Source organism: Mizuhopecten yessoensis, unplaced genomic scaffold (genome assembly GCF_002113885.1).
Source record: "Mizuhopecten yessoensis strain PY_sf001 unplaced genomic scaffold, ASM211388v2 scaffold10635, whole genome shotgun sequence".
NCBI classification, from domain to species: Eukaryota; Metazoa; Mollusca; class Bivalvia; order Pectinida; family Pectinidae; genus Mizuhopecten; species Mizuhopecten yessoensis.
In genome coordinates, this window is record NW_018408645.1 from 532,353 (window position 1) to 555,915 (window position 23,563).

The 23,563-nt window shown below is 36.0% G+C and overlaps 1 protein-coding gene across 4 annotated transcripts in view; it reads left to right on the forward strand.

The window, feature by feature from the left end:
* LOC110461568 (transportin-1-like) overlaps nucleotides 1-23,563 on the forward strand; it is a 41,845-nt gene that overhangs the window by 13,300 nt on the left and 4,982 nt on the right. Inside the window, exons 4-19 of one of the 4 annotated variants that reach the window (XM_021515086.1) lie at nucleotides 3,305-3,435; nucleotides 4,030-4,111; nucleotides 4,868-4,990; nucleotides 5,342-5,521; nucleotides 6,287-6,409; nucleotides 7,307-7,367; nucleotides 10,073-10,398; nucleotides 10,684-10,833; nucleotides 12,059-12,133; nucleotides 12,380-12,466; nucleotides 14,485-14,592; nucleotides 15,521-15,679; nucleotides 17,119-17,236; nucleotides 17,955-18,053; nucleotides 20,299-20,397; nucleotides 22,329-22,404. In XM_021515086.1, coding sequence (XP_021370761.1) covers nucleotides 3,305-3,435; nucleotides 4,030-4,111; nucleotides 4,868-4,990; nucleotides 5,342-5,521; nucleotides 6,287-6,409; nucleotides 7,307-7,367; nucleotides 10,073-10,398; nucleotides 10,684-10,833; nucleotides 12,059-12,133; nucleotides 12,380-12,466; nucleotides 14,485-14,592; nucleotides 15,521-15,679; nucleotides 17,119-17,236; nucleotides 17,955-18,053; nucleotides 20,299-20,397; nucleotides 22,329-22,404 — 1,997 coding nt within the window. The remainder of the gene's footprint in view (nucleotides 1-3,304; nucleotides 3,436-4,029; nucleotides 4,112-4,867; nucleotides 4,991-5,341; nucleotides 5,522-6,286; nucleotides 6,410-7,306; nucleotides 7,368-10,072; nucleotides 10,399-10,683; nucleotides 10,834-12,058; nucleotides 12,134-12,379; nucleotides 12,467-14,484; nucleotides 14,593-15,520; nucleotides 15,680-17,118; nucleotides 17,237-17,954; nucleotides 18,054-20,298; nucleotides 20,398-22,328; nucleotides 22,405-23,563) is intronic. The other 3 variants (XM_021515088.1, XM_021515087.1, XM_021515089.1) reach the window with 3 other exon arrangements.

Here is a 23,563-nt window from a genome sequence, read left to right on the forward strand (position 1 = left end):
AATACTGCTTCAAACCTCAGTCACTGTCTGGAACCCTATACAAAGTAATACTGCTTCAAACCTCAGTCACTGTCTGGAACCCTATACAAAGTAATACTGCCTCAAACCCAAATCACTGTCTGGAACCCTATACAATGTAATACTGCTTCAAACCCAAATCACTGTCTGGAACCCTATACAAAGTAATACTGCCTCAAACCAAAATCACTGTCTGGAACCCTATGCAAAGTAATACTGCCTCAAACCAAAATCACTGTCTTGAACCCTATACAAATTAAGACTGCCTCAAGCCCAAATCACTGTCTGGAACCCTATACAAAGTAATACTGCTTCAAACCCCAGTCACCGCCTACTGACATTACATCCATTGCCTGAGGTTGTGTAATTAATGTAAAAGTCTGCATGCATTTCTCTGTAGTTGTTAATTAGCTAACTTGCATGACTACCTGTACGCACCATGCAATTCATTACAGCTAACAAGTCAAAACACTTCATTTTAAAGGGGTTATCTAAATGTTTCAAATGTTACGAATGCAAATAAAGGAGTATGAACACAATTTCAATTTTCAAGGATTGGCATATGGGTTAGTGTTTAATGAGAGATTAGTTCGCTATTCTATTTCATTGTTCGAGTTCGGAAATTCATGACAATGGTATAACTGGACATGTGTCTTGTTTAAATAATTTAAAAAAAGTTCATTCTATGAAATGGTAGAGATATAGATTTCTGACAAGCCATATTCTGCAAACAACCTACAACGAGCCCATTGGACTAGCATTTATGGGAAAGGGTTGGTACCTGAAGGTCATTTTTACTGGCCCCCTAGCTAGCTATTGTGCTTGCTTAATATTGAACCCTGCTGTTAATCTGAATTTATGAGCTGAATGACAGAAGGCAAGTATTGGTGTGTTACAGTACAAAGAAAGGAAACTGAATTTAAAGTGTGTGTGTTCCAGTAAGTTCACTACATGTACATTAATGTTACAGAATTAGGTTTCCTTGATAACTGTAAACCATTTATACTGCATAAACTTCCTGGGGGAGAATCATAAGAATGTACAATGTATGGATAGGCTAGCTTGTTGTAAGTGAAACCTGCTGTTACGCTCAGAATGGTTAGCCGTTAATGAAAGGAATGTTGAAAACTCTACAGCTGAAAATTGGACTGCAGTAGTTTAATGATGGCTTAGAGCATGATAATGGAAAGCTGGGGGGGAGGGGGGCTGCCAAAAACCAAGAATTAAAACCTTGCTTCACAGCGTTAGAACCCATAGTCAGGAAGTCTATCTCTGAACTAGATAAATATTTAACACTGATTACCAGTCATGCATATCCAGCAAGTTTCAAACAGGATATTAAGTCAATGCTGACGTAGTGGCTATCAGGGGGGGAAACAAGCATTAACATCTAGAACCAATCCAGAAATTCCCTTTGCCATAATAATCTGGAAATAACATACATTTACACTCTTGTACTATTTTATTTGCCACCTCCCTTACTGCTTACCTTAGTGTTTCAAGTCTCCCCGGATTACTAAAATCATTACCCTTTATAAACAGTTCTCGTTCAAAACTAAGGCCAAAACTGTTTTAATTCTCCTTGCTAATTTTGCAAAAAGGCATTATAGATCTTTCATATATAAAACAAAAAAATATTAATTAAAAAATATCCCTTATGCTACCACGATCCAGTTAAACGTATGACTGCTTATACCACATATATAGGTACTTGTGAAAATTTTGATTCCTTCTTACATCATGGAATCTGTTGTACTGTAAATTAATTATTTTTAGCTCACCTGGCACGTCGGTCCGTCCGGCGTCAATATTTTACTTTAAACGACTTCTTCTTAATAACCGAAAGGCCTAAGGTGATGCTATTTGGCCAGAAGCAAACTGGGATGAAGGGCTACCTAGTTTGTTCAAATGAATGACCTTCAATTATATTCAAGGTCACAGGGGTCAATTGTCTTAAAAAAAATTAAACAACTTCTCAATAACCAAAATGCCCAGGGTAATGATATTTGGCCAGTAGCATGCTGGGGTACAGGGCTATCAAGTTTGTTCAAATGTATGACCTTCACCTATATTCAAGGTCACTGGGGTCAAATATGTGAAAAACATTAAACAACTTCTTCTGAATAACCAAAATGCACAGGGTGATGATATTTGGCCAGTAGCATGCTGAGATGAAGGGCTACAAAGTTTGTTCAAATGAATTACCTTCACCCATATTCAAGGTCACAGGGGTCAAATATGTTTAAAATCTTTAAACGACCTCTTCTGAATAACCATGGGTCCCAGGATGTTGATACTTTGCAAGTTGCATCCTGAGATGAAAGGCTATAAAATTTGTTCAACATAATGACTTTGTTCGACTTTCAATCACAGGGGTGAAATGTTTTTTAAAAAAAATAACAGGTTCTTTTGAATGAATTTTAATCATAAATACTGATATTTTGCCTGTAGCTTTATTTTAGATCACTTTTAAGGTTACAAGTGTGAGATTTATACCAGGTGAGCGATGCAGGCCCATTGGGCCACTTGTTTAGTTGAGGATGAATGATGCTTGGTAATGATATAAATACACAGGAGTTGGTAATGGTCGATATGGGACACCCATCAAGTATTAATAATGAATATGTGGTTGGTACATTAAGTACTACCCCTCGAAAATTATTAGTTGATGACATCTAGCATAGAAGAAAGTCATAAGGATCTGGATTTAACTGTGTATATCTGCTATAGATGAGTACCGTATGGAATAAGCCATGGTCGGAAAGCTTTGTCAGTCTGCAAAGTAGTCATTCTTTAGTCTGAACATGATGGTTTCTATGTACAATAGAACCTTGTCAGTCTGATCTGGGCGCTTTGGTTTGTGTGTACAGCTGACACATCTTTGTACATGCAAAAGATTGTACATCTATTGAATTTATTCCTAACCTAATGACTTCATTAAGATAAACATACTTGGTAATTTCTATCACAGCTGTATTGATAAAGGCCCTTACAACAGAGATGAAGGTGTGCTATAATAACTGTGGCGTCTATTTGTTAGGAGTGTAAAAATTCATCGATGTATCGGATCTCAAGGGCCGCGATACGATGCACCGATGCGGCAAGACTGTAAATGCATATTATATATATCTTCCAGATATAAGTGTATAGGTACGTGGAAGGGCCCATGCAGTGTTGTCGGTGCTGTAGGTGATAGAATAGTCTTTTATGGTATTATTATTATTGTTTAGAATTACTTACATACTGATTGGGATTATCAATGTAAATTCTGTTTTGCTTGTTTCAGGGAGCTTTTGGCGCATTACAGAAGATCTGTGAGGATACGGCTGAGGACCTTGATAATGACAGCACCCGACCCCTCAACATCCTCATTCCCAAGTTCCTTCAGTTCTTTAAACATAACAGTCCCAAAATCAGGTGATTATTATCTCACATTGCAGCTTGAAAAGATTAATAGAATATTTTCCCCACCATGGGAGGAGTAAGACAGAAAAATCGCTCATCCCCTACCTTGAGGGTGTGACAGAGAAATGTCCAACCTTAGGGATGATATTCTTTATTGTCTTAACCGAGGCCTTTTCCTCGGTTAAGACAATAAAGAATATCATCCCTCGAGTTGGACATTTCTCTGTCACACCCTCAAGGTAGGGGAAGATTCTATTAGTCTTCTCTGGAAAGGGATAGCCTTGTGCATATATAAATCATATTGGTAACATATTGGTGATAGAACGGGAGGGGAAACAAGTCTTTTCCTATGGTGAGGGTATGTCATAGATAATTTTTGAATGTCATGGACTTGAGGCAAGCCTCAAATTAAGATTTCTATGTCATATCTTCATGGTATGGAGTGATTCTGTTATCTCTTCATTTCACAAACTCTTCCAAGTCTAATTATTTTGCAGTCTAGAAATGGCACTAAAATTAATTAAAATGTGGTACTTTAAATTAAATAATGTCTTAAGCACCAAGGAGTAATTGGATTATATTTGAACTGTGTGTCTTTGTTGATAGATCCCATGCCATAGCGTGTGTAAACCAGTTCATCATCAGTCGGACGCAGGCCCTGATGGTGCATATCGACAGCTTCATTGAGGTAAGTGCAGGAAAGATCAGGACTAATTAATCTTCATAATAAACCTGTGTTACTGTACTGTAATCATATAGACAGATACAATTTCTTAATTTGACTTGAAATGTGTTGTTTTGTCCTGTTAAGAAGTTTTTAAGTTAAAGATTAAACACATCACCCATATTGATTTTTAGCTCGAAAAGGTCAAATGTGTATTTAAACACTTTCTTCTGGATAACTAAGAGGCTTAGGATCAACATATTTGCCCTGTATCATGCTGGTGTGAAGGGCTTTGAAATTTGCAAAATGAATGACCTTTAGTCACCTTGACTTTCTGGTGTAATGTGTTAAGATCTTTAGCAAATAGGCCTAGGGTCGTGATATTTGATTTGTAGCAGGCTGCAGTAAAGGACTATAAACTTTGAAAACATAATTGCCTTGCATTGGTCCCCTTGTGAAGTTGCAGGGTTCAAAATGTTTTAAAGTCTGAAAATTACCAAAAGGCCTAGAGGGTCATTTTAGTTGGCCTGTAGAATGATGCATGGGTGAAGAATAATAAACTTCGGTGAATTAAAATCTCTTTCAAATTCATTGGGCTCAGATGTAAGTTTGATGTTGAGAAACCTTGTAGTAAAATTGTTACGACAATAAGCAATGTTTTGAAAAACATTTAGTTCAAATCATATTTTTTAGCGAAGATTCTGGTATGCCAGTAAGAAATGTGTGATGATAATACAAGTATGTTCGTGGTATACAATATCTGTTCCTTATTTCACACAGAACCTGTTTTTCCTAGCCACGGATGATGACACTGAAGTGAGAAAGAATGTCTGCCGAGCACTAGTGATGTTGGTGGAGGTCCGAATGGACAGATTGATACCTCATATCAACAGCATCATAGAGGTCAGTAGGTCAGGGGTCACATAAAATGTCATAATGATCACAGCATATCAGCATTTTAGAGTACAATAGGTCAGGGATAACAAAAATATTATTAAAGAGGTGAAGTTAATTCTGTTAGAATGCCATAGGTCACACTGGACAGTGGTTGTATATCCTACTATAAGTATGAAAGGCCAAATAGGTCATATCAATATTATTACACATGTGGTTTTCATAACATCATTGTGGTAAGTAATTGATGTCATAACAGATATGGTTGTATGACAAGTTCAGATGAAGATGATTTACAGGTAATTCTTAATTACATTTCCATACATACTAGATTTTTATGATCTTTAATTTTGTTTATAGTACATGATGCTGCGAACTCAGGATGATGATGACAGCGTGGCATTGGAGGCATGCGAGTTCTGGTTGTCACTGGCGGAACAGCCTATCTGTAAGGATGTGCTAGCCTCACACATCGAGCGACTAGTCCCTGTCCTCGTTAAAGGCATGAAGTACTCCGAGATTGACATTATACTGCTAAAGGTATGTACACCGTGGTATTACTTCAACAAACTTGAGTAAAGTTACTATTGACCAAGAAATATATTTAACAAACAGCTATGCAAGCCCACCACTGACACTATAAATGTTATTATCATGGGTGAGTTTATTATGTATGAATTTAAATCTTAAAAAACTTTCAGTAACTTTTATTTGAAACTAAGAAAATTTAGCCAGTATATCTGGAAAAGCTTTATTTGATTTCTGTCAAGTTAAGAAATCAATCCACTTCAAACGAAAAATACAGTATAAAGGTATACATACCAGTGAGATGGAATGGATGGGATGGTGCTGTGCAATCTTTGCCAACAAATTACAACATGAGGATATCAGTAGCCTTATAGGTCTCGTATGACAACCTCAGTGTCTGGAATTCAGAGTAATTTCTGTTTGATGTAGGAATTTTATTTATACCTGTAGTCTATACGACTCAGAGGTCCAAAGGACCGCTTCAGAAAATTTTGTGTTGATCAAGTACAGTATGTTTAAACAGTGAATTTTGAACCTTTTTTTAGCGAAATGCATTGGGTTTCCTAGAGCAATTAAGAACTATTTGACAATAATGATGGCATGTAGCTCGATACAAGGATCTTATTTCTCAGGAGTGTTGCCACTGAATTTAAGACTTTGGGGTATACTAGATACATCCTTCTGCCCTCTCAGTAAAAGTGGTTATTTTGAGAAAATTAGATTACTGGGAATATTTACATTTGATTTCTATACATAAAATGTAAATATTTATTCCAGGGAGATGTGGAGGAGGATGAGATGGTGCCGGACAAGGAGTCTGACATCAAACCTCGTTTCCACAAGTCCCGCACCCACAGTCAGAAACACCAGGACGGTGAGGAGGTAGGTAATGGCACCAATGTAAGTAGATTTCTTTATTTCTACCCGTCTCCACAGTACACACCTCCAGAACATTGCAAGGTTTCATTTCTAATAACCAGAGACCAATTTTCTTTGGCAGTTTGTGCTTTTGTGATGTTTCATTTTTGTTGTGTGGCCAATGGAAGATTTCAATAATTTTAAAAAATATTGGTTTTTAAATTTATTTAATTTTCAGTGAATGGTAAATAAAAACTAAAACACAAACAGTGCTATTGTGATGCCACAAACTCAGGGGAGACAATTTAATAACTTAAGCAGTATAAGGCCAAAAAAAATTGATTGCTTGGTTCTCAGGCCCACGCACATTTTATGACACCGTGCACATTGCCGATTTTATTGTGAAAGTAATAAAAAAAAAAATGTGAATGCGCCAGCCCCCATCTTTAAAAAAATCCGGAAAATTGGTCCGCATGTCGTTTTTACTCATTATAGGTCACCCAAGTCCCAAAAACGTTTGATTAAAGGTAAGGATTGAGATACAGGCAAGCGTCAAAATGATTATGACTTATAAGTCTTGTATACAAATGGCGCTCATTTCGGTACAAATAAGAATGGGGGGTTCGTGATTCTCGTCTGGAACATTGTGGGGGGATTTTCGGAGGCTTGCTCTATGACAGGTCTCTACACAACTATAAAAAGACAAGGTAATGTCCACAATGAACGTTTTACAGACTACACAATAAAAAAAAAATCGCCCTCCTCTAATTTTTGCCATGTAAAACGGGGAAAAAAACACGCCCTGCCGCATCTATTTTGAAAAAAATTGGCCTGAGAACCAAGTAATTAATTTCATTTGGCCTAAGAATGTATTTTGACAAGAAAAGAATATAAACTGTAAGAAAGGTTGTATTTGATATGCTGTGTTTTCTGTGATAGGATGGAGAGTTGTCAGACGACGGCTTCGACGATGATGATAGTCTCTCGGACTGGAATCTCAGTAAGTGTATAGCATCTGCTTTTGCATGAAATATTGAAATGTCTTGTATACTAGAGGAAAAGAGAGAAAGTAAGAGCTTGCAACCAAGAATTATTTTTTCCGTTTTGTATACAATATAAAAACATACTGTAAATACACCAGTGCTTATTTTAAGGCATAAAATATTTGCCACATATAAGACTAGGCTTTAAATTTGTTTTTAAATTTCTGCATAAATTTTGACTATATAGTTTTATGTATGATAAAGTCTCAAGTTTATACAAAAATCTTTTTCTCACAATGTGTAAGTTACATATGGTTTTAATTGCTTATAACACTTCTAATTGGAAGATATTTCATACTGCATATTTATATACAGTAGACTTAAGAAGTAAGTTGTTATTTCTAGTCAGAAACATTTCAATTTTTTTATGCAATTTTTCATTCGCCTATATCCATTACCTGCTAAATGAATGCCTCCCCAAAGCAAGCAATATAACGTGACATAATTCTGTACTTCCTCTCACCTAGTGCTTCAGTTTCTACTTAACATTGAATTTCGCACATATCTGCTGAATGTCTATTTATGAAACACACTATCCTACAAGTACTGTACATATTGCTGGTCTATATATATACACCTCTACAATGTCTTACAAGTAATTCATTAATTTGTCAGGTCACCATCAGTAGTTCTAGGAATACATTGTATTCAATGAATCCAAGGTTCGTCCGACATAGTCATGTTTTAATCTGCTTGGACAACAGACAGGATAAGCACTGTAAATATAGTGGATAATAGATGATGGAAGTAAAAAGAAGTTCAATAAAGATGACAACAATTGATAAGACAAAAAAGGTGTTCAACAATGAAAACATATAGCCATAACTATTTAGAAGGGAAGTAAAATAAAGAAGCTGTATATGTTATGGACTTGTCGTTTAGACATAGTCCGCCATAAGTGGGGTTTCACTGTATATATAACCCTTCAATGTTGACAAGTGAATTATGAATCACGGTCTGATTTATAATCTATATATATATATATCCCTTCACGGTCTGATTTATACTCTATATATATCCCTTCACGGTCTGATTTATACCCTATATATATATATCCCTTCACTGTCTGATTTATACTCTAAATATATCCCTTCACTGTCTGATTTATACCCTATATATATATATATATCCCTTCACTGTCTGATTTATACTCTCTATATATATATCCCTTCACTGTCTGATTATACCCTAGATATATATCCTGCAATGTCTACAAGTGAATTATGAATCATGGTCTGATTTTTACCACTACAAAATCCATTTGAAATAGTCAAAATATTTCCTCTGCTTTACACTAAAAAAATATTATAATAGTGGGCTTAATATATATTCCTTTCTGCTGCCTTACTTTATGCTGTTTGAAGGGTGCGCTTATTTGGTTTGTTTCTGTCAGATTTTCATAGGTCATGATGAGGGGTGTGAGAGAGTCTTTCTGTAACATATTAGCCAATAGAAAATAAGCAAAAAGTGTAGATCAGTTTTGATCCCTGGAGCAGAAGACACATTAGAAAAAGCCTCCAAGTCTTGATTTGTTTTATAAATCGGTTCTACAATCACGCTATGATATCCAGCAGGCCAATACCTCAAATCCTGCAAAGCTCCTTTGCTTCTGCCTTAGACTATTTTCAATTATACATCAGCATGATATTTCTATGACAAGTTCCTAGTAATTCACCTATTTTCACATTGCAGTGTGCCAAAGATTATTCCAGTTTGTGAATGCTTTTTACATAGCATGATTTCTCTACAAATTATAAGATTGTTGGATATTGCGTGCATTTTCTCAATATTTGAAATCTAAAGGCCCATAGGACCAATGTGAGCCTATGTAATGTCATACCATGGTGTCTGTCATCTGTCATATTTTCTTAAAATAATTTTTGTTGGATGAAATTTCACATTTTACTGGAAACATTCTTGTGTGGTGGAGATTCAAAATAAGTTTTGTCCTGAAAACCAATGTAGGCCCTCTGTGCCTCTTGATTTGATTTTAAATTATTCTGGTTTTGCTTTTTTCTGTAATATTTGTTGCCTTATTTTTACTTTTAGCAAAACCATACCAAAAGATATATTTTATGTTTGAAATGTATATTCTTATTCAGATAATTGAGTAGCAAATTTTGCGCTTAAAACCAATTCTATGTTAATCAAATCCATTGTGTTTGTTTTATTATGTTCATTTCTACACTGTTATGTAATAGACATACATAATGCCCCTGCTCATGTACAACTCTAGTGCATGCTGATAGACCTTAAAGACTGATAGTTAGGCATGTATGTTGAGGATGAATTTCCATTGATTTTCAGTTTGTTGATTTAGCAGTACTGACATTCATTTCTTATTTTATGATGCACTAAAACATGTACATTACATTCAAACAGAAGTTATCTCACACAAAAATGGGAATCTGTGGTAAAAATCTATGTGTTGCATAATTTTAATTTTCCAGTCAATTTAGACGGGTCTAGTTTGTTTGTGTGATTTTATAACCCCTGGGAGAGGTGTACTGGTGGTTTTTTGTGACTAAATGCAACCCTGGGGACAGGAAATATATGTTTAATAGGAACCCCCTCCCCCCTCCTCTTGACCTTTCTCTGTCCCAAAACAAAGAGACCTTGATATGTTTGCGTCCCTATAGCTACCATGACCCTCTCTCCTCAGGAAAGTGCTCTGCAGCAGCCCTTGATGTGCTCGCAAACGTGTTCCGTGAGGAGATCCTTCCCATCTTGCTTCCTATCCTGAAGGAGACGCTGTTCCACAATGATTGGGATATCAAGGAGTCTGGCATCCTGGTGCTAGGTGCCATCGCTGAGGGCTGCATGAATGGAATGATCCCACACCTTCCTGAACTCATTCCCTATCTGATCAGCCGACTGTCGGACAAAAAGGCCCTTGTGCGATCCATTACGTGCTGGACGCTTAGTCGATATGCTCACTGGGTGGTGGGGCAGCCCCACGAGTCGTACCTTAAACCACTCATGACAGAGGTAAGGAAATAAGGATTGCACAGGTTTTTATTGGTAATTTCATGCCCCTAGATCTTACAATTTTGCCCTGGGTTGGGGCCTACAAAATCTTATAATGAAAATGACCAAATCTATTTTTTACCATGATTGTTAATGTACTACAGGCATAAGCACAACAAAATGTTGCTATCGAACACATCTTCGAAGAAAACTTACAGCATAATTTGTTCAGTGTTCTGTTTTTAAAAATAGATATTATTGTTTAAAACAAAATATATCTTATTCAGTGTTTTGGTGTATTTCTAGTTACTGAAGCGAGTGCTAGACTCCAACAAACGAGTACAGGAAGCGGCTTGCTCCGCGTTTGCCACCCTGGAAGAGGAGGCTTGTACCGAGTTAGTTCCTTACCTTGGGTTCATCCTGGAAACACTGGTGTATGCTTTCAACAAATACCAGGTAATAACACTTAAAACACTGGTTTACACCTGAAACAAGTTGCTACAGGGCCTGTGCTGTAACAGTCATTTTGGGTGACACTTCGAGAAAAGATGCTGTTAAGCAGGATTCCACAAAAAAAAACACATGAAGGTATTCAGCCAGATGACATGGGACTAGTAGTAAGTGGGCAATATACAGCTCTTCAAAGTCTTCAAACTGCTTTGATTGCATATCATTGTACAGTAAAACCCTACTTACTCAAACTCGTTGGGTCCATATCAATAGAAGAAGAATACATGGTACATAGCAAACTGCTTATGTCAGGTTAATAAGATAATGGAAAGAGGAAAGGAGTTTAATGAGGTTAAACGATTTAAAAAGGATGCTCAATATTAAAAACATAGCTACCGGATATATTTATATTGATAGAGATGGTTGAGAATCTGTTTTGAGATTTCTGATATATCCATTGCAACATAGTTTTACACACTTAAATAATGAATGTTTCTGTTAGAAAATTGAAAGGATAGGATAAATACTGAGGACTAGAGCAGTTGGGGATAAATATAAGTTTGAGGAAAACATGATATTGGGGTATTCAAGTAAATGCAAGTTTGAGGAAGAAGGGATTGTAAAGTGCCTTAAAAGTTTATTCTAGCTAGACAGGGTGCAGTACCAAGTGATAAAAATAGCAATAGTAAATGTGTGTATCAATATGGTTTAAAACTTCAACAAATATTGGAATTAATGCTTATAAAGAGTTTTTAACAAGTATCAAGTTGTAAATGTGTTAACATTGTGGTATACTTTCAACAAGTATCAGGAGCTTAGCTGTACATGTACTTAAAACAAGTATCGGGAGCTTAGCTGTACATGTGCTTAAAAACAAGTATCAGGAGCTTAGCTGTACATGTACTTAAAAACAAGTATCAGGAGTTTAGCTGTACATGTACTTAAAACAAGTATGAGGAAATGCTGGTGTATCCGGGTTTAATTGTGGAATTGTTGGTATATAAATTATACAGATAGCAGTAACTACTCATAAAAACAATGTTGTATGCCTTCAGTAAATAAAGGTCAAGAATCTTGTAAAGCCTGACAACATGCTTATTTTCTCTGCTTGATAGTAGATTTACCTTAATATCAATAATACATTTGAATTATGAGGAAAATTACTTGTATAGCAGAATGGAGTTGATTTCATTTGTAAAATTTGCAAAAAAATATTTCCTTTCTTTTTCAGCATAAGAATCTTCTGATTCTATATGATGCTATTGGAACCCTTGCAGACTCAGTTGGCCATCATCTTAATAAGCCAGTAAGTTGGATCTTCTAAAATAAGATTAACATATCACAATATATCAATTATGTACAATCTATCTAGACAGTAAACTTTATACCTCACTGAGATATTGCTTGACCTGCTAATACTGATTGTAATGGGAGCTCAGTTATCAGCTAGTTCAGTAGAAATATGGTATATGTCCCCATATACAATGGTGGGGGTATATATTTTTCCCGTGTTTGGGACTTGTTCAACATCTAAATGATTGGTGGATTTCAGGACTACGTCAACATGTTGATGCCGCCCCTGATACAGAAGTGGAATGTACTGAAGGACGAGGACAAAGATCTCTTCCCACTCTTGGAGGTCAGTGATGGCAAAACATTAGTAGAAAACAAAAAATAAAAAATTCAGAATATGCAGTGCTTCCTCATTTTCCAGCAAATAAGTTCTGTGTGGACATTGATAAATACTGTTATGCTAAACAATGAGCAAGAAATGAAATGTCTTGACAACGCATGTTCCATTGAACAGCATACTGCATTCCAATTGGTCAGCGTCGACTCTTTAGTTTCCTCAAGAAAGCAAACATTGTAAGCGTGTAAAATGTACAAAGACTAGGGCTAACTTCAAAGTTGAACCAAATATGTGTATAATTGATTTGCAAACTGCACTCTAGGTGGTTATGACCAAATCTTGATGAAACATTGTCAGTATTCATATTTTACCAAGAAGACCAGGACTAGCTTCTAAGTTGAATGAAAATATTCACTTGCTACAGGTGTATATTGTTCAGCTCCTGCAATAATCTTATTGCATTAGTTATATAGAAGAGAACTAGGAAAAAAGCAATCATCAGTGAATCAGATTAACAAAGTGAAAAACAAAAGAATCCCAGGAATAGTTGCCCAAGTTTGTATGGTAAAAGCTATGTATGATGATAACATTCTTGCACACAAGTTCTTGGACAATGAGTGTTGCATTGTATTCGTACTGTCTGACGTAGCTGTTGTCTATATGGAAAACATTCAATATAGATTTGTTGTATGACTAATATGATGATTTTTTTTAAGTTTGATAATTATGTCTCCCCTTCTGGTTCTTCTAATCGCAAATTGTCCGGGCCATAACTTTAAAATTGTTACATATATCTTGATCAATGCATGCATCACCCACAGAAGGTGTGCAGTGCACTCGAATTAGGTCACTGTGACCTTCACCTCAAAGTCAAAGGTCTAATAAGTGCAACATTTTCAGTAAATTCTTGTCCGGCCCGTACATTTTAAACCGTTAAAGCTCCTGCAATAGTCTTGTTGCATTAGTTATATAGAAGAGAACTAGGAAAAAAGCAATCATCAGTGAATCAGATTAACAAAGTGAAAAACAAAAGAATCCCAGGAATAGTTGCCCAAGTTTGTATGGTAAAAGCTATGTATGATGATAACATTCTTGCACACAAGTTCTTGGACAATGAGTGTTGCATTGTATTCGTACTGTCTGACGTAGCTGTTGTCTATATTAAAATTGCATTAACATTGATATATAGAAAACATTTAATATAGACTTGTTGTATGGATAATATGATGAATTTTTAAGTTTGATAATTATGTTTCCCCTTCGAATGAACATATTGTATTAGTACTGGTTCTTCTTCTGCTTCTTCTAATCGCAACTTGTCCGGGCCATAACTTTTAAATCTTTACATATATCTTGATGAAATTTAGGTATGCATGCATCACCCACAGAAGGTGTGCAGTGCACTGGAATTAGGTCACTGTGACTTTCACCTCAAGGTCAAAGGTCTAATAAGTGCAACATTTTCAGTAAATTCTTGTCCGGCCCGTACATTTTAAACCGTTAAAGATATCGTGATCAAACTTTAGAAGTATACCTGCATCACCCACAACAGAAGGTGTGCAGGTAAATGGAATTAGGTCTCGTGCTTCACTATATACAGAGTTATGGCCCTTTGTTTATTTTTAATGCCGAAGTTTGTCTGGAGCATAAGTTCCATGTTATTTCACCTACGTTGACCAAACTTGCCATATTTATGTATCTTAGGAAGGTGGAATCTCTTGCACTAAAATCAGATTTTGTGCCCCACTATATACAGAGTAATGGCCCTTTGTTTATTTTTAGTACCAAAGTTTGTCCACGACATAATGTCCATGTTATTTCACTTACGTTGACCAAACTTGCTGTAGTTTTAATGTATCTTCGGAAGTAGGAGTGTCGCTTTCTAAATTCGGGTCTTGTGCCCCACTATATAAAGAGACATGGCCCTTTGTTAATTTTTTACACCAAAGTTTGTCTATTGGCTAATTAGGGGAGACATATGTTTTTGAATATTGATGTGCCATGATGAAGTCTGTTGGTGTTTACAGTGTCTGTCTAGTGTAGCGACCGCCCTTCAGTCTGGGTTCCTGCCCTACTGCGAACCAGTGTACCGCAGATGTGTATCCCTGGTGGAACAGACGCTGAACCAGAACTTTGTAAGTTTGCATGAAGAAGTTACAGGTGCAAAATTTACACCTGCATACTTTCCGCAGGTTAAAACATTTCTCTTGTACAACGTTTCTGCTGAATAATTTTGAAATCAGCTTTTATCAATTTAATAAAAAATAAATACTTGACACATGCCAGAATTCTTATTAAATCTGAAGTTTATTCTCTGCTTAAGTTTCTAAATTTTTAAGTAGACAGTAATTAGAATCATGTTGGCACTATAGTTAATTAATTATACCCATCTACTGAAATTGTTTCTCCTAGCTGCTCTCTGAGGTTGAATTCCCTTTCTAAAAATCATGAAAATATCTTCCACTGATAAATATATGCATAACAAATGAAAAAGAGTACTAAAAGTGCTGTTTTTACACCAATCAAAAATTCTGATTGATCCTGTTTATTTTCAACACTCAATTTTTATCTCCATTTTCTGGATATTTAAGCCATTACAACTGTAGTTCCACTGTGTACTATATTAGTTATCTAAGAAAAAAGAACTCCACTATTGATGAATGTTTGTTGTGTTAGATCATTCACAAATCCACTAGAGAATTAATGTTAGATATGATAGAAAGCCTGTTAATTTTCCAAAATATTTTTTACAACAAATGAGAAAGTTGTTTTTTAGGAATCTACTATTTGTTTATCAAATCTAGGGGATTCCATTACACACAGCCAGTTCATAATGGACAGGTTTTATTTCAATTGGATGAACGGGATTGATTTCAGTGTGGGACAGAATTATTTTTTATCCGACATCCACAATGCATAGAATTTCTTTATTTTGCAATCCAGGGGTAGGGTAGATATGAAATACCTGTTACAAAGATTTTAAACCCCAATAAATCAATCGGTCCTGTTGTCACATACATGATAATTGTGAATGAAGAAAATAAATTGCATATGTCTTTGCAGATGAGCATGTCGCACCCTGACCGGTATGAGGCTCCAGACAAAGACTTCATGATTGTGGCTCTAGACCTGCTGAGTGGCCTAGCAGAAGGCCTGGAACAGCATATCGAAGCTCTCGTGGCCAACAGTAATATCCTCAAGTTGTTGTTTCAGTGCATGCAGGTAAGTCACTTTCAGGGCTATACACTCATCTGGCTGGAATTTTTAATGTCAAAAGTGTTACCAAAAAGGAAAGATGTGATTGTGAAAATTGCATTATGCCGTTGATGTGATGTTTTAACTCTATGTGCAATGCCTCATGTCCTAAGTATAGCTCTTTAGTCTTAATTCTAAACAAGATCTCAGGCCCTATTGCTATTAAAGAGAGGTAATATGATTAGTCATTTTCATCTTGTTACACTGTAGATTAAAACCTTGGGATAGGAATTACAGTTTGGAATTAAGATTAACAAATTTCAAGACAAGGATGAAAAAACCAGAATAGAAAGTTAAGTCATAAGTAAATGGTGAATGAAATCCTAAATCATAGAATTCCCATTTAAGAGTTACAGAATGAGATCAAATAGACTTCTTATTAGCATTCTGCTACCACTAGCCCTCCACCACTGGGTCGCGGGTTTGAGACCTACGCCAGGTACTGGCCGTAGGTCGGTGGTTTTTCTTCAGGAACTAGGGCTTTCCTCCACCACCAAAACCTGGCACGTCCTTAAATAACCATAGGTGATAATAGGACATAAACGTAAACAAACCAAAATCCCATTAACATTTACAGATTAGACCCTACAGACTTCCCATTTTAAAGATGAAGAATGAGACGTAAGAGTTTTAGAATAAGATTTTAGACTTCCCATTTTACTCTTCCCCATGGAATTGCAGAAAGAAACTATACATACATCCTATTTAGAGTGACAGAATAAAACTATACCTTTAAATTTGGAGTTAAATAACAAGATTGTAAAGGTTTCTCGTTTAGGGTGACAGAATGAGGCTCAGCCTGGAGATGTTGTTGTTGATTTTTTATCTGCATTTTATTTTACTTTTTTCTTTGATATAAATGATGTCCATATTTCATGCTATACACTTTGTCTGCATGTGTTTAGTACTACAGGACTATACTGTACTTAGATGACTTAGTAGTAATGTCTATTGTACATATGTATAACTAGTACACATGGTTGTTTTACTCACCTTTCTATTTCAGTTATGTATACATGTCTATCGTAATATCCCCAACGTTTAACGGTTGATGTCCTTTATTTTGTAAATCATTCTTCAGTAGGTCAGATGATGTGATTTTCATTTGATATTGGCTATATTGTCCCAATGTTGTAAAGATTAAAAAAAATCTAAAATTCCCAAATTTCAAGTTACTGTGAAAGGAAGAAAAGGTCTTTTTTTGCAAGAATTTTCATATGAACTCAATAAAAAAAACCCACAAGAAACATGAATAAAACCAATTGTTGAAATTTGCAAGATACCATTCAAATACAATATTTCTGACACCATGTTGTGCTGGTGAATATCAAATTGCTGATGAAACGGGTCAATGTAGCCAAGGTATTATACAGATGTTTTGCTTGGAGTTTTGATTTTGCCTCTAGATGACATTGTACTCTTGCCCTACACAACAGGACCCCATGCCAGAGGTTCGACAGAGCTCATTTGCACTTCTAGGTGACTTGACCAAGGCCTGTTTTCAGCATGTCAAACCTTGCATAGGTGGGTGCTTGTTTGCAAGCATGGTTGGTAAATCTCTTCTTATGTTGTTCCTGTAGTGATATTTCTCAATTCTCCTCGTCACCTCATACATGTCATTAACAATATAATTATTACATTATCAAGTCGTTATGTGACATCACCCCGTTATTTTTTTGTCACTGTGGCTTTCTTCTTTTATGTTTTTTTTTGTGCTTCCACACACATGGGACAGCTGTGCTGTGGGTGTGTTTTTAAATACACAAGAACATGGTTAACTTCATAACGCTCATTATAACGACTCAATAAAGCTTGAAACTTCGTTAATTTGTGTGAAAAAATAGGGTCGGGGTAGGAAATATTGTCATTATCTCCCTTTGATATCATGAAGCAAATAAGAAACACTTATATTACTGCCAGAAGGTTTTTGTCTGGGATAGGCTACAAGCTATGTATGATGATTACATTCTTGCACAATGAGTGTTGCATTGTATTCGTACTGTCTGACTTGGCTCTCATTGAATAATTTTTTTGGTTGAATATTGAAATGTTTGAATACCTTGAAACAATTTCTTTTTACATGTCAAAAAAAAGTTTGTAAAAGAGAAATCAGGGAGGAAATCCCCAATGCTGTTAAAACAAAAAGTAAACATTTCTTTTGAAATATTTTGACGAAATGATATTGAAGAAAATCAGATTTTTTCAGAAATCCATCCATGTTTTATGCTTATTCCACTTCCAGGAGACTTCATGCCTATTTTAGGCTCCAACCTGAATCCAGAGTTTATCTCGGTGTGTAACAATGCCACATGGGCCATTGGAGAAATCTCCATCAAGATGAGTAAGAACCATATCTAACACTGTTTCTGCAAGCATGCTTTAGTGGCTAACCTGTTATAACTTATTATAAAGCTTGGTACATCGATTTAAATGAAGTATTAGGTCACCTGAGACTGACCAAAAATTTCCGGCAGCTTTCATGGCCAAACAAATTACCAAAAATGTAAATTACAGGGAACCCAACCAACAGGGGCCTCGGAGGGGGGATGGGTTTGAAATGGGTCATATTGGCGGAAATTTCAACAGTCCTTTTCTTCAGACCTAGATATTCTAGAATCATATACTCTTCATCACTCCAGGGGTCACCTATCCCCCTGTCTAATAGACATACATGTTACATTTTGGTCAATCCCCAGTATAATTTTGTCGAGGAACACATGGTGGAAAAGGCATTATTTTCGCATCATAATTACTCTATTGCTTTGTCGCACAAAAACAAGCATATTTTTATGCATCAGGAGAGCATAATGGTCCATGGGTTTCTTTTAATGTTGGAGCTGGGTGTCTTAGAGCTTAGATTTTGTATGAAAATCAACTGATGGCTTGATTTACACATTTGTAACCTGTGGTCGCCTTTTGTTACATCATTTGTAAGGTAAATATGTACATGAATGAACAATTCCACGATACTTTCGTCTAAGAGCCTTTTATATTCAAATTCCTCTGTAAGGATTATCAGAAGTAATTGCATTTGTAGGGCTATGAACGCAATTTGATCAGCGTCATTTTGAAGCTTCCAGCCAAAAATTATGTGACACAATGTTCCAGGAATCTCATTTTTAGCTCACCTGGTCCGAAGCGTCATGGTGAGCTTATGCCATACCGCAGCGTCCTTCTGTCAACTTTTCCTTTAAAATGCTACAAGTCCTGAATGGCCCAGTAGATTTTAACTAAATTTGGTCTGGAGCATCATTAGGCCAAGGGGACTCAATTTTGTATAAAAGGTGCGTGTGGCCCTCCATGGGGCAGAGAGGCGGGGCCAAATAAGGGAAATATAGGTAAAACCTTTAAAATCCTTCATTTACCATAGTAATTAAGGGATTTCATCCCAATTTGTACTGGAGCATCCTTGGGCAAAAGGGCCTAAATTTTGTAAAAACAGCAAATGTGGACCCCCAGGGAGCAGGGCCCAATTGGGGAAACATAGCAAATTCTTCAAAATCCTTCATCTTCTGTAGGAATGACAGGATTTTATCCAAATTTGGTATGAAGCACTCTTGGGTAAAGGGGAAACAATTTTGTATAAATAGTGAGTCTTACTCCTCTTGGGGCAGAGAGGTGGGACCGAATAAGGGATATAGAAGAATAGATTTAATATCTTTTTTCCTCTGTTTGGATGAAGGTATTTTGACCAAATTTGAACAGTAGCATCCTGTGGGGAAGGGAAGTTAATTTTGTATAAATGGTGGGTCTGACTTCCCTGGGGCTTGAGGGGCAGGCCAAATAGGGAACAAAGAAAAATAGCTTTAAAATCCTTCTTCTGTAGGAATGACAGGATTATGTCTATATTTGTTCTAAAGCATCCTTTGGTGAAGGTGACTTACTTTTGTGTAAACGGTGGGTCTGAACCAATTTTATATGAACGGTGGGTCCGACCCCCTTGGCAGAGAGGCAGGGCCCAATAAGGAATATAGAGAAATAGCTTTAATATCCTTCTTCTTCCATTGAGATGAAGGTATTTTGACCAAATTTGAACATTGCATCCTATGGGGAAGGGAAATCAATTTTGTATTAATGGTGGGTTTGAACGTTGAGGGGACAGAGTTCGGGGCCAAAAAGGGAAAATAGAAAAATTGCTTTAAAATCCTTCTTCAGTAGAAGGGGGCAGAAGGCTAGGCCCAATAGGGGCAACATAGCAAATTCTTCAAAATCCTCCTTTTCCTATATGAATGACAGGATTTTGTCAAATTGCTTTTAAAGATAACCCCTGACTAACCATGTAATGCATGTACACTACCAGCAACATCTGGCTATTTCAACCTCAATTATGCTAACATTTCCAGGTGAGCAATACAGGCTCTCTTGGCCTCTTTTTCACTGATAACAGATGCTTCAATATTAAAAATACTATTCAGCTTAATCTTTGAAATGGCAACTTTCTATTGGTGTCTATCCGTTGTTACTTTTAACTAACCTATGAGATAGGAGATTCCATTGATGTTGAATGTTTTGGGTTAGACTATGATAAGTTACTCAGTGAAGGAGAGTTTGATACGTTGTAGTGATGAGTGGTGTGTGTTTTGTAGTTGCGACAGAGATGACGCCATACGTTACCCTAGTGTTGGCTCCACTCATCGACATCATCAACCGACCCAACACCCCCAAAACACTCCTGGAGAACACAGGTATGTTTCTACACCAGATCACCGCACCAGAACTAACCAGTTCATTGTACCAAAAAAATAATCTCAAATATCTTGATGAACTGAATCATAAATGATACTCGCTACCTGAATTTTGATTCTGAAAGGAATGAATCCAGATTATAATTTGTAAAACAAAATACCAAATTTATAATTTTAATATGATCAATATTCTACTTCATGAATTTGATAGAAATGTTGAGGAAATGTGAGATTGTTACTTGTCGAGTAATGTTGTCCATTGCATGCTGATGTTCCATCTTACTTGAGTAGATCCTGACTTTGGGCAGTAGAATTGTTTTCCATGCATTTCTTTTTTACTGTTCACAATAGAAGTGTAACCTGAATTTCGTATTGTATTAAATCTGTACCTTGTGATGATTGACCAATATGCACGCTATACCATTTTTTACAGTTGGTTGTGGCTTAATATAAAACTGCTCGTAGGCAGATTTTGGGTAAACAGAAAACACAAATGGGATTGTAAGACCTTATCAAAGTAGCTCCGATGTCCTAAACCAGGTGGAGGAAAAATTTCATGGGGATTTCAGGTTCATCTATATTATCCAAAATTGTGTTTTCATGCACAGAAAGTAATCAATTTGTGTTTTCTCTACTAGTATGGGTTAAATAATATTATGTTACAGTGTACATGTAATGTCTTTGTGGTGTCTAATTTGGCTATACACAACCTGTACACATTTTTCATTTGGGATTGTAAGGGTAAGCTATATTGTTTTTCTGCCTGTCTGAGGAAAATATGCCGGGGGGGGGGGGGCATTCCAATTGAATATTGATGATTATGATGAAAGTAAAAGTAATATGATGAGAAGGTGTGTTATTGGACCGGTCAGTGGTGGGATGATGGCATTATGTAACCATTTAAGGGAGATAATTCTGGTTCTTTTAATGACTGGGTCATAACTTTCATATTCATATTGACACATTTTGTTCACAAAGACAATCTCCTCTTTAGAAATGATTTTGCCAAGGGGAGGAAACAGGTTCATACTGTTTTAGAAAAATAATTCTCTTGTTTTAAATATTTGTTCCTAGGGGAATTAACTGGTTCATTTTTTTTATTTTTTATTTTCAGAGGACATTTCTAGTTTTGAAATGATTTTTTTATGGGAGGTGACTGATTGAAATCTTCATGCCAGTTAATATTGAATGTTTAAGAATTATTAATGGACGAGAGTTTTAAAAATGAAATAGTAAAAGTAGTTCAATTTGAAGTAGTTTGTCAGTATGTCCTGTCTATACACAATTTGAAGTAGTTTGTCAGTATGTCCTGTCTATACATGTTTTAACATTCCTTGTTTCTTTTTTTCTGTTCAGGTTTTTTGAACTGAAGATTTGTAAACATGTACATCTGACCATTGTACTCAAAGTCAGCACATACATTGTCACATTCTTTTGCTTGTATTATATTTTACATGATTATAAAAATGATTTCATGCTACTGACATCAGACAACCTCTCTTGCAAATATTTGTTGTTATAAGATCTAAAATACGCTGTTGTAAGATCTAGAAGAAGCTATCAATGACACTGGCAATGTTAACCCAATCTTGTAAAAATATCAAGATGCAAGATCTTTAGTGTGGTCCCTGCAAAGAATATGAATATTTTTAAGACAATATTTTATACTTATTATTATTTTGAAATTTGAATTAACCAGTAGTAATTGGCAACAAATGTGAGATAAAAATAAAAGTACCAGTTTAGCGGCCAGTTGTTAAAGAGCTTGTCTGGGTGTCTGGAGCAGGTGTGGGTTATTATCAATGATTATTTGATTTGCTTGTATGTTTGGTTGATTTGTTGTCTTTCTCTGTTTTTCTTCCCTTATCATTGCCCTCGTGCTCGTCTCTGTGCCACCATCGTCTGATATCATCGTCACCGTGGTTACGTAGCCATAACAATTGGTCGCCTTGGTTTAGTATGTCCACAAGAGGTGGCGCCTAGTTTGCAACAGTTTATACGGCAGTGGTGTGTAACACTTTATTTTTTTACTTTTATTTTTTCTTATGTAATAGATATCTTTGATATGATATTATATTATATATTTCTGTGTTTGTGTATATTCTATTCCGTATTCTTTTCATGGGGTTCACATGCCTATTCATTCGTTTAACAATACCACTACTATTTCTCATCATAATCAATATATACCTGAACTTTGTCTCCCGAAACTTGAACTATTAGTAAGGCTGATATGCAAATGATGTCATGCTCAGAGAAGAGTGTTAATTTATTGTTAATGTCACCCAAAACAATATTAATTGGGTTGATAAAAAGACAGAAAATTGTAGCATTGTGATATATTAAAAAATTGACATCTCTGGAAATTTTAATCTATTATACATTTTATAAGCATTTGATTCTGTTAAAGTGGTACACAAATTATTCATATCCAACAGTAAACCTGTCAATCCCATTCTCACCAATGATACCCCAACCCCAGTCACTGTACATGTGCCAGATTGACTTGACAATGGGGTGGGGAGGATACAATCACGGTTTTATTTGTATCTCATATTTATCCCGAGTGATGATGTTTTGAGAGCTAGCACATTGTTTTAGATTTAATATCTGCCCAAAGGCTAAATGAGCTTATGCTCTCAGTTAATATGTCATTCATTTGAACACTTGTCCATACTGACTGAAAATATGTTGACAACTTGGTTGGAGTATATTTTGACTAAGGGGATGCAATGTTGTATCAATTTTGTGCAGCCCTCTCCTGGGAGCCGGACCCAGTAGGGGTAAATCTACTTCCCCTCTAATACAAGGGAAAGGATTCAAACCTTATTTGATTAAGGATCACTGTCCCATGGGTCTAGATAATGTATTACTTGGGCATAACAGTGGGGTCAAGTAAATTTTTGCCTGTTCTCGCCTTGTATCCATTGTGCTATTTTGATAAGCTTGTATCATATTCACATAATGTGAGTAAATAGCAGGTGAGCTATTCAGGCCCCTTGCTCTCTTGTTATTTAACTGTAATTTAATAGTGTGTAACATATTTCTTCATACTGATAGAATGTTTATTTTCCAAAGACAATTAGGATAGATACCCATTTTTCCAAGCTCAATTACCCTAGTTTATGATTTGTGAAGGTAAGGTATAGAATACTGAGTAGCTTAG